This window comes from Phoenix dactylifera, chromosome 2, assembly GCF_051530095.1.
Source record: "Phoenix dactylifera cultivar Ajwa chromosome 2, Ajwa_hap1_PhDact_Kaust_v1.1, whole genome shotgun sequence".
In the NCBI taxonomy this organism is placed as follows: Eukaryota; Viridiplantae; Streptophyta; class Magnoliopsida; order Arecales; family Arecaceae; genus Phoenix; species Phoenix dactylifera.
In genome coordinates this window covers 12774603-12786310 of record NC_143191.1, presented here as the reverse complement: position 1 = coordinate 12786310, position 11708 = coordinate 12774603, and the positions used below count along the sequence as shown (strand labels likewise).

At 38.6% G+C, this 11708-nt stretch overlaps 2 protein-coding genes across 2 annotated transcripts; one reads left to right on the top strand and one right to left on the bottom strand.

Moving 5' to 3' along the window:
• The first annotated feature begins 1818 nt into the window (after window positions 1-1818).
• Window positions 1819-2953, top strand: LOC103723809 (mavicyanin-like). The gene is made up of 2 exons (XM_008814857.6): window positions 1819-2372; window positions 2447-2953. The coding sequence occupies exons 1-2, from the start codon at window positions 2207-2209 to the stop codon at window positions 2806-2808; spliced, it is 528 nt and encodes a 175-aa protein (XP_008813079.1). The 5' UTR covers window positions 1819-2206; the 3' UTR covers window positions 2809-2953.
• Window positions 2954-3134: 181 nt separating this feature from the next.
• Window positions 3135-8144, bottom strand: LOC103723810 (uncharacterized). The gene is made up of 2 exons (XM_088715378.2): window positions 7543-8144; window positions 3135-4971 (listed from the first exon to the last, which is right to left on the bottom strand). The coding sequence occupies exon 1, from the start codon at window positions 8105-8107 to the stop codon at window positions 7781-7783; it is 327 nt and encodes a 108-aa protein (XP_088571504.1). The 5' UTR covers window positions 8108-8144; the 3' UTR covers window positions 3135-4971; window positions 7543-7780.
• Window positions 8145-11708: the final 3564 nt, after the last annotated feature.

Here is an 11708-nt window from a genome sequence, read left to right as displayed (position 1 = left end):
AAACCTTGAGTACCAACTACGGATTCTATGGGTCTAGCTTGCAATACATGTCATTCAGGATCATATCCTCATCCGTAGTCATTTCTTTGGGTGGATCTGGATTACGAAGGGTTCATTGTTGATTTATGATTGTGTCCAATAGATGAAGCCTGTTTTCCAAACTGTGTTTTCTTGGCTTGGAACATCTTGGGGTTTCTCATGTATTCAAGGGGAAATGAGCATCATGTAGCCCGAGGCATAAGAATCCAAACGGGCCTATAGCTCATGCCTTGCACTTGGGCCTAAATGAGGGTCTAGCCCAAATGCAAGATGGCTTCACGTTCATCATGTGCATGAAAGAATCATTGTTCTTCTTTCACGATGTCACACCCTGCACAACTCTTAAAGCATGCCAAACTCTTCCATCCATCTTTCTGCGTAGATCTTGATTGCTCAATCTAATGGTAGATTTGTGCGAAGGTAGGTGAATCTTTCTTTCGCCTGAAAGATATAACCCTTGTCCATACAATGCTGCTTTTGGATTTTTAAATATTCCATGCTCCTGCTCCTGCTCTTTTTTTAGAAAAAAAAAGTTCATTAGAGGACAAGAGAGGAATCTATCCCTACTCCTGTTTATTGGTTAGATCTAATGCAAAATACTAGGCCTCCAAATTCTTTGTTAGCTCTAGGTTCTGTTGTCTTCGATCTCCGATTTTAGATTCACTCTCTCTTTAGAAGGCAAAAAATATTTCTAGGATTTGCACTTTCTTGTTCTTTTCTCGTCAAGAAGAAATGCGCAGCAACAAAAAAAAAAGAATGAATTTTATAAGAATGATTTAAAAATGAGCCAAATAAGTTTGTAGCCATTCATTAATATTTATCTCCTCTCACAAGTAAACGTACGTGCTCTAGATAAGAAGGGCCCTTAAATTAATAAATTCATTATCTAAGCCTTTTCGAATCAAGTATGGGGTCAACAATAAAGCACTAAAATTGATAAGGCTATATAAAAAGAGTGAGCAAAGCTTACAACAAGCCTGCCTTCATGCATCATTGGTGCCGGATTTTAGGTCAAAGACAGATTTAAAAGGGAGGCACTTGATATGAAAGCAACTTGGCCAATGAGAATGTATGGGCCCCTCAGAATTATGTCTTTTAAGTTCTTTGTTCTCCTGTAGCACTACCTGTATTAGAGTCAGAAGATTCTTGGACCACACAACATAAGCTTATGACTTGTGGTCCCTAATAATTTGAACCTGACTTATGGAGAGTAGTCTAGTATGGGCTATTTAGGCTGCAAGGCAGAGAGCTTCAAGTTCAAACGGACCTGCGGATCACTAGAGCTTTGGGTCCATTATTTGGACCCACAACTATTTACGTGGGGAGGAGAGGTTACCTCCAGTAGATTGATTTTTTAGGCGTTCTAATCTACTCTCTTTTTATCAACACCTTGCGAAGAACTTGATTGAATTATGTAGGCCAGAAGGTCACCTTTTACAAGGTCTAATTGAGCTGTGCATAAACATGGATAGAGCTTGGGTAAGCTTAGCCTCGGCCTCTCAGAAAAAATTGTACCCTATACTGCATGCATACACCAACATGTGGTCGTGCGCTATGCCAATCAGCATGCCCCCTCTCTATAGGCCGATCATCATGACGAGCGCATTCTAAATAGGGTTCACGAGAAACGGACGACGTGATTGTTGTCATGTACAACCATATGGTGCACGCTGTATAGGGTATAATTTCTCGTGTGTGCATTTGTAGATTTAATACAAGCTTAACTTTTGTCTCGGACTGGTGATATTAAAATCATCTACATATTCCATTAAAATGGTCTACATTGACTGCGATGAACAAAAAATTTAATTAATTTAAGCAAGAATAAAAGTTTCATGAAAAAATTTCCACAACGGTTAGTGTAATTATCCACAATTCCCCTGGCAAGAGGAGAACAACTTTAGAATATTTAAATTATTATATTTTCCGCTTCTGAGATTCAAAGTAAAGCAGTCCTCTTTTCGTAATTTACCGACAAGCTTAGGGGTATTTCTGTAACTAAACCACCTTCCCCCCTGCATCATTTCTTCCCCACTCTTATCAGTGGAGAAGAAGCAGTAGACAAATAAAAAAAGAAAGCATTCCACCCTGTCCTTCCGCCCAGTCGCAGCTCACAAAAAGAGCCAAAAAAAAAAAAAGCTCTTCATCTCGGATCACCGGCAAGAGCATGACGTCGGCTCAGCTGATCCGTTTCCGCCTCTTCCTCCTCCTCTCCGCCGCCTTCCTCGCCGGCGCCACCGACCACATCGTCGGCGGTCACCTCGGCTGGAACCCCAACATTAACTACTCCCTCTGGTCCAACAACCAGACCTTCTACGTCCACGACCTCATCTGTAAGTCCCTTCCCCCTTTCGCCTCACTTCCAAGAATCCGAACCCTAACCCTAGAAATCAAATACCATTGTCAGCGTTTAGGTACCAGAAGAACACGTACAACGTGTTCGAGGTGAACAAGACCGGGTACGACAACTGCACGATGGACGGGTTGGCCGGGAACTGGAGCTCCGGCAAGGACTTCATCCCCCTCGACCAGCCCAAAACCTACTACTTCATCTGCGGCAACGGCTTTTGCTTCAGCGGCATGAAGGTCGCCGCCCACGTCCGCCCCCTCCCTCCCTCCGCCGCTCCTCTCACACCCTCCAACTCCTCCTCCTCCTCCTCCCGCGCCGCCTCCGCCTCCCCGCCCCCCCGCCCCTGGCCCGCGGCGCTCGCTGCCCTCGCCGCCGCCTTTGCTGTGGCCTGGATCGGGATCGGATCTGCCGGGATCTGATCGGATCTATCGGTCTCCTCTTCTTTTCTTTAGTTCGTTTACGCGTTTGAGTTTGATCCTTGCCTTTGCGAGAGTTTTTCTCTACATGTTTCTTTTTCGTGGACACATTTTAATCAATTTGAAGTGTTGGTGGGTGTGATATTTCCTTTTTTGGGCAAAAAATTACGAAAGTAGCAGGTTTCCCGACAGCCCTTTTTTTTTTTTTTTTGACGACAGGAAGGCTTACAGCCTGTCATTGCCATGTTGGGGCCATATTGCCTTGGAGCCACGTGGCATAAATTTGTCTGGTCCATAAGATGTCAGATGTATGTATGTATGTCTATATATAGATAGAGAGAGAGAGAGAGAGAGAGAGAGAGAGAGAGAGAGAGAGAGAGAGAGAGAGAGAGAGAGAGATTATGGGCCAGGTTTAATTAGTGTGCTTTCTTCATTATCTGAGCTAATTTAATGTTAGAGTGGGTCCGAAACGAGCTTGAAGCTTGAAATGAGCATGATTAAAGTTTGCATTATTTTTGGCTTAGTTAAGAATTATCGAACTGATAACTTTGCATTAAGTCGCAATAATGATAAACAAATGGAGCTTGATCTTAGAAATCAAACCCGAAATTAATTTCAAATCAAGTTTGATTAGGCCCAAGCTTGGTCAAACTCGGCTCAATTACACTCTTAGACACGTTCCATGAGACATGCCCCTTGCTTGATTTGTATGTATTGTTGCATCCATCCAAGCAGAGCTATTTAAGTCATATACATTTTTCTATTTGCTGCGAATTCAACTGCATGCAGCTTTACCTTCGGTAACAAAAACCAAAACAGCCCCAGAATGAAACAAGTGGGAGCCCAATCACAGTCTATTGCAGTTACACCAATCCATCCAACATAAAGCAGGTGAGAAGCATTTTAATTTGGCTGCTATTTTTTTTGTCACGATTCCTAATAATAGCCATTATGATGACCATTATTTGAATCCCAAGCAAACCCATTCAAAATAAAATTAGCAAATTAGAATCATCATTTATAGCTAGTAGAGCTTTGTTATCCGCTTATGTCAGGATTATCGGAATCATGTTTTGGCCTTCCCCTTCTAGAAGAATCAGAAGACCTAGCCAAGGTGATTTTAATGTTAATGTTAGAAATTTTTGTCATGTTTGATATTTTATTAAGAGTTTAATAGATGTTTTAGAAATTTTAAAATTTTTGAGGTACATCACTACATGTATGCATATGGATGCAAGGGTGAGTGATCCCAACCCAATCTGTTCCCTTATTCGGCTTTTTGCTGTTGAAGTAGACTTTAAAGTTTACCACAAAAAAAATATATAGCATCAAACAGCCTTAACCAATCCATTTAACTAGGTCAATCAACTTAGTGCTAACTCTTAGGGTTGTAAATCTAAAATTATCCAAAATTTAAATAGGTCGGTCGGATCAGATCTGAATTCAAAAAATTCAAACTCAATTTGAAAAATGGAATGGGTCCGATTTTAGAACCCGACCTGGCCCACGGGCCCTCTAAAACGGATCAAAGCAGGTCGAGTTAGGTCGGGTTATAGGTCAACCTGATCTATTTGCAGCTTTACCTGTATGATACACAGATGTGGTGTAACTTGGTAAGGTTAGCCACATGTTGCCAATGCCATTGAATATATCATGTACTCTCTTTACATACTAGTCACCATCATTTACCTTATTTAGCTTTAACTTACCTGTTACAAATTTTAAGTACTTCTATTTGAGTTTTGAATAATTGCTCCAAATTCCAATACTGTTCAAGTTTTAAGCACCATCTACTTGCATGCACAATTCGTTGAAGGATCGTTGCATTTTAGGATAATCGCTCCAATATTTATTGCCAGCCCTTTTCCCTCTTTGTTTGTCTTTCATTTTTCCAATTTATGAAGATGGGATGATTGAGGTGCCAAGTAGGGACCAAGGAAATGCGAGGAGCGATCGCCTATTTGTTAATTAAAGACTTTTTTGCTCACTTGGGAATTTGAAGATGTGAGTTCAAAATGAATTTCCTTCAGTTGATGCTTGTTTAACAAAGTCGAGCGATAATTCATCAAAGCTTGAGGAAGTAAATTAAAAAGCACTTGTCTCCTTTGCAGCAGCAGTCTGTCTTAATGCTTAAGGTGTCACAAATATTTCTAAGATTTTGTATACCTGAAAAATGACAGAGCTTGATTATTTGGACCAGAAACAAAATCTATACCCTAAATATATAAGCATATTCCCTTCCAAAAAAATAATGGCTTCAAATGAATAGATATGACTCTATTATGACTTTTTTCAGTGAATCTAATAAAAAATATATTCTATTTTAATCTTTCTACTTTCATCTTTCTTGATCATTAATTAAAGAGTGGATATAGACTGACATTTATTTCAAAACCTCATCTACTTCTTGTTGATTCCAAGAGTCGGCATGTACCAATGTACCATGCACATTGGAGCTACCATGAACATATACAAGAATATCAAATATGGGCAATATGATTATTTTTATGAAGATGTGATTCACAAGTTCAAACACAATTATCTAATTATGCATAAAACTATTTATTGAATTAAATCAGGTTTTTCACATTCATTTTTTTTTTTTTTTACTTCAAATATTTCACATATGCAATGAGCTTGTTCCTGTACCAGTTCTAGTAGATTTAAGATCAAGCTAGATTTGTGTTGAAGGTTGGGTCAATCCAATCAAAGCCACACCTCATCCAATTCTGATACGCTGATCAAACTCAAATATGGCAGTATTTCTTCCAACTCAAATTGACTCTTTGCATAGGACAAAGTTGATGTATCTCAATTGTCATGTTCTAAATAATTTAATCAACAATTTATTTAGTTTAGAGATTAAAGGATGATATCCATTTGTGCTAATTCACCATCCCGGGTATAAAAACCATTCACCATTTTTAACATTAAAATACGATCCTCCATAGACACTAAAAGCAACATTAGCAATCATCTCACAATTAACAATTAATATGGCTTTCGGAAGATGATTTCATCTGCATTTTAAGTCATGATAGCATTGCTAGTCTTGGATCTTTTATGCATGAAAGAATCGATTGGCATGCCTAGGTCAATGCATTGCTTGTTCCTCTCTATCAAACGGATTTGGCATTTCTCCGCTGTGTTCTTACCCAAAAAAAATACTTCCAACACTCGATTACTGGGAGTATAGTACTATTCCATATCAGAATAACTTTTTATGTCAATTATTATGGCTGCTATTATATATAATTTTTGATTATCTCGTCTTATGTAAATAACTAATATCTATAACAACCCCATCCAAAAAAAAACTAGTCGGAAAGTGTTATTTAGATTTTTTTTATTTTGTATAAGAATCCAAAATTGATCTAGTGCAAATATGAAACTAAACACATCCCCCTCATATACTCTCACAGTTTAAATCTTCACATCATTCCGAGATTAAAAGTTCAAATCTATTCAAATCTAATCATAAACTCTATGATCATCCCATAGTCAACTAAATAGGCTTAAGTTATAGTATTTCCTAGCCTGCATGAACTAGATAAAAATGAAAGATGTTGTTTGAGTTCATGCTCAATATCTATCCAGAAAGGATCTCGATCATTTCAAATCCTATCACAAGAACTACCCAAATAGATGTGAAATAAATAGATGATATTCTGTCTAACTCAAACAAATCTTATATAAGAATTCAAGATCTACTCAGTGCATATATAAAACTAAACACACGCTAGCTTCATATACTCTCTTAATTTAAATTCTCGCATCCTCTCTAGATTAAAAATTGAAATCCATTTAAATCAAATCACAAGTACGATATATCTAAACACAAAACTCTATGATCAGTCCATAGTTAACTCAAATAGGCTCGAGTTGTAGCATTCCTAGATCACATGGACTAGATGAAAGAAAGATAATATTTGGATTCCTTGGTCTTATATAAATACCTAATATCTACCTGAAAGACTCACATCCATTCAAATCCTATCACAAATAATGCCCAAATAGATATGAAACAAATAAACATTATTTGGTCAATTCAAATAGATTTTATATAAGAATTCAAGATCTACCTAATGTGGATATGAAACTAAACACGTGCTCTCACAGATCCTTATATATTCTCCCAATTTAAATTTTTGTATTCAATCTATTTGAATCCAACCACAAGTATGATAAATTTAATTACAAATGTCATGGTCAACTCAAATAAGCTCCACTTATAGTATTTTATAGTCCGTGTGTATAGGATAAAACCGAAAGGTGTTATATAGGTTCTTTGATCCTATATAAATACTCAATATCTACCCAAGATCCTTATCTATTCAAATACAATCACAAGAACAACCATTAGCCTATGATCAATCCAAATAAACTCAAGTTGCAGTGCCTCCTAATTTCTATAGAACTTGGACCGCCATTTATAATGACATAAGACTATCAAAAAAAAAAAAGAGTAGTTAAAAATGTTATTTGGGTTACTTAACCCTATATCTTACACCCAAGATCGACCTGCTGATGTGGAACTAAATACATGCCTCATGTGAGTTTTCACAATGTCAATAACACATGATTGGAGTCTGAGACTCCATCTCCAACAACAGCTATTCGTTTACTACTATCTTTATTAAATCAAAAATTTTCACCCAGGATACGAATTTCCTAGCAAGTCGAATTGTTTTTTCAAAAATTTTGGTTTTTCCCGAAAAAGAGAAAACCGAACCGTACGTTTTCGGTATGTCATGATCGGGCGTTCCTAGAATTCCATTAATCTTCTTCAAAAGAAGATAAAATCTGCAACATAAATTTATTTAAAGTTAAATATATAGTATAAACAAAAGAAAACGTGACCACATATACCATTGATATCAATATTAAAAATATAACCAGATTACTCCTTAGGCAAATACATCCTTGCCATCAAAGATCAAACCAAAACATGTCCAACAAACACCAAAGAAAAAGCCTACTTGGACTTGGATGCTCCGCGGCCGCCGCTGCCGTCAGAGCCATCGCCGACGGTGGCCTTGGCGACATCGCTGGGCGTGGTGCCGGGCTTGGACTTGGCATAGAGAGTGAAGTAGCCGATGGCGGCGACGATGAGGAAGCCGCCGACAGCCATGGCGGCGGGGTTGAAGGGCATGTTGCGGCGCTGGTGGAGCACGCCGCCGGGGTGCTGCCCCGGTGGCCGCTTGGAGGCCTCCACCCCCTGGGCCTTCACGTCCTCCGGCCGCATCTTGTGCGTGTCGGCGTTGCTCCGCCACCCATCCCTGTCTGAATCGCTCCCTCCCATTCTCTCTCTCTCTCTCTCCCTCTCTCTCTCTGGTTTGTGGGATTTCTCATGGGAAGGGGAAGGGGGTTATTCTGGTGCCACGTTTGGGGGACGTGCATGCTGCATGCATGGTGGAGGGGACACGTTGCAGTTGACTTGTTCGCCCGCGGCACCTGGCTTTAGATGAACCGAGTAATGAGTACGAGGGAGGTGGTCTTCATCTGGATGGATGGGATTTTAGTGAGCAGGATCAGATGGATTTGTGATCCGTCCGCTGGACATGGATCATCAATGGTGAGCTCATTTAAAAAAATATTTTGATGCCGATCAACTTTAGAAAAATTTGCAGAAATTTATCATCTTTATTAATTTCTATATTTGCCAAGAAAATCATATTTTATTATTCATCTTTTTCTGGACTAGTGCCATTACATCCTTAATTATATAAATATTTATCTTACACCATGCAAACATATGTTGGTAATAGATTCACACATATTAATAATATGACTTGGTGTATACTTATAAGTTCGAGTAAATCGGAGAAACATATAAATATACAAGAAAATTTGAATGAAATTGCTTCTTATCAGAATAAATAAATATATATATATATAACAAAATTTTCTTGACTATTTTCAGTTCTAAGGACTTTGCAGAAAGAACAAAATCCTGTCATTATTCAGTTTTCAGAGAGAGAGGTAAGTGATGGATTACCATGCCTGATTCAGAGAAGGACCATAATGGTCCATTAAAGTGCAAAACTAACTGTGCCTGGTCATGCGCAGGAAAAGCCCAGTTTTATCCGGAATCACATAGGATGAGTTTTATTTGCTGCATCTATTCCAATTAATATAAACTGTTCGAATGGCTGAAGCGATGACTGCATGGTAATGGGCTTAAAACAGCAGTTTCTATATTTCAGAATGCTAAAATTATTTTGGAGGGGGATTGGAAGATGGTAGTGACTTGGTTTAATGGCAAGGATTCTTAACAACATCCCACATTGAGGAATATCGGACTGACTTGTTTTTTTTTTTTTTTGGTTAACTCGGACTTCCTTGTTCTACCATGACTGATTTCTCTTGCATTCATGTTCTTTAGGAGCTAAAAAAATCTAGACAGTAGGATTTCCACCTATGTTGGCTTTCGACCCTTTCATCCGCCTGTAGTAAGTTCTTCTCACCTTATTAGTTAAAAAATAAAAAAATAAAAAAACTTTTGACGTCCGCGTGGGCTTGAACCTTGTTTGCACTAGATATAAAACCATAGAAATGTTAAAGGTAGGGCTCGAAATAGATAGGACGTGAACATTTGTATCTTTATTTTTTAAGTGAAGATTCATATGGATAGGATACTTATCAAAATTAGTATAAATTTGTCCTAAATGGCTACGAATAAGGATCAAACAGTAAACATAGCCATAGTTATTCTAAACAAATATAATTATAAATTATATATTAGTTGCATCATATTTTTTTTATCCAAATATAGATATAACACTACAGAAAATCTGAGCTTTTCCGACGTTTTTTTTCCGACGCTAGGAGGAAGCGTCGAAAAATTTTGATTTAGCGCCAATCTTGCTGACGCTTCTAAAAAGCGTCGATAAATCTTGAAAATCGACGACGCTTAAAAGAAAGCGTCGTCGCCCCTTTCCTCAGTCTCGAACGATTCCCTACTTGCCCCTGCACCTTCATCAATCTCTCATTCACCACCTCTCGTCTCATCTCCTCTCCTCCTCCCTTCGGCGCCGACATCAATCCACAGCCCCAATCGGCGTGCTCTATTCCGCTTCCCCGTCGCCATCGACCTCGCCCTCGTCTAGGGTAAGCCTCCTCCTCCTCCTCCTCCTCCTCCTTTTTTTAAAGCGTCATCGGAGCGATATCTAGGCTTTTTGGGGAGTTCCGCGACAAATCTTCCAGCCGACATCAATCCACAGCCTCGATCGGCGTGCTCCATTCCGCTTCCTCGCCGCCGTCGATCTCGCCCTCGTCTAAGGTAAGCCTCCTCCTCCTCTTTTTAAAACGTCGTTGGAGCGATATCTAGGATTTTGGGAGAGTTCTGGTGACAAATCTTCCGGCACCGACATCAATCCATAGCCCCAATCGGCATGCTCTGTTCCGCTTTCGCCGACGCTACGAGGACCCCGGCCTCCGCCGCTCTCAGGAGAGGTAGAGCTCTGCAGGCGGTGGAGATAGGTATCCGGTTTCTCTTCTTAGAGCAGGTGAAATTTTTTTTGATCATCCCCATCTCGCCGACCTCTTCCCTCTTGTCCTAAATCTAGGTTTAAGTCTTTTCTTGGATCCAATCGCTGGACGGACCTGGCAGGGTGGGCAGAGATCCGGCGGTGCTCGTGGACTGCGGGTTCGGATGCTAGAAGCTTCTCAGCAGGTTCTTCCCTTCTTTTCCTCTTCTTTTACTTTCGTTCCCCACTTTCTTCCCTTCTCAAATGCTAGATGCTAGATGGTGGCCTCAAAATCTCCACTTTCTTGGCTTCGAAGCCGAGGTTAGGGCAGCCGCTGAGGGATCGAGCTCCGGCGCGTCTTCGTCTTCGTCCTCGCCGGCAGCTTGTCTACTGAAGAAAATATTTTTTTAAAAAAAATTAAGGCTAAAGCGACGCTTTTAAGCGTATACAACGCTTTTTAAAAGCATCAGAAAAAACTATTTCTACTCAGGTATCGCCAATGCTTCGGCAACGCTTTAGGTAACATCGGGCAGATCTTTACCGGCGCTTATAAGCGTCGGTAAAGAATGTAAAAGACGTCGGAAAAGCTCAGATTTTTTGTAGTGTAAGTGAGATATTATTTAGATATAAATTAAACTTTAATAAAATTAAATTATAAATACTAATATTAACCATATGATATTCATAAAAGATCCGAACAAAATCATTATTCAAATTGCACGTGATATATAAGTAATTAAGAGTCTAAAGCATATTTATTAAACTTGTACGGAGACTGACCTAATCAATGATCCGGCAAATATTCGTCATCAAAATTATTTAAATTAAGAATAAGTAATATAAAATATTAGTAAATTTTTTGTATCAAGTGTTGTCGTTTCTCTCTAAGTTTGGATCAAGTATAAATAAAAAGTAATCATAAATTATCAATTTTCTGGATAGCTTATAAGAAAAAATATATACGAATAAAGGAACATAGAAGTTATTAATATTTTTAAAATAAAATATTTTTTATTTTTTAATCAAAAAAAGAATTTATTGTTTATGAAAATAAATGATTAAAATATTTTGCCACTATATATCAAATAACTATTTAATGATGTGGATAGATTTTTGAATAAGTAAAATAAACTATCTATACATAATGGAATCCAATACTCTACCTTGGTACCCAGAGCGCTTGTCATCTAACTAGTTTGATTTTGGGTATATGGCTTTGCTTATATATCTTTTTTTCTTAATCCAAATCCAAAAAAAAACTTCAAAATCTACATCCAGACCCGATAAGACTTATATGCAAGTATCCAAATCAATTTTCATATCTAAATGGATACCAAACTTTTTTTTATCGGAATCCGCTCTGAACCAGAAACAGAAATGGCTATAGTCGGATTTTGTCCGACCGGTTTTTTACTCTAATTGGAGAACCTGTAT

Bases quoted from the DNA above. Each gene is read 5' to 3' on its own strand.
- LOC103723810 (XM_088715378.2), bottom strand. From the start codon at position 8,107: ATGGGAGGGAGCGATTCAGACAGGGATGGGTGGCGGAGCAACGCCGAC.
- LOC103723809 (XM_008814857.6), top strand. From the start codon at position 2,207: ATGACGTCGGCTCAGCTGATCCGTTTCCGCCTCTTCCTCCTCCTCTCC. The intron at 2,373-2,446 runs GTAAGTCCCTTC...TACCATTGTCAG, and splicing joins CTACGTCCACGACCTCATCT to CGTTTAGGTACCAGAAGAAC.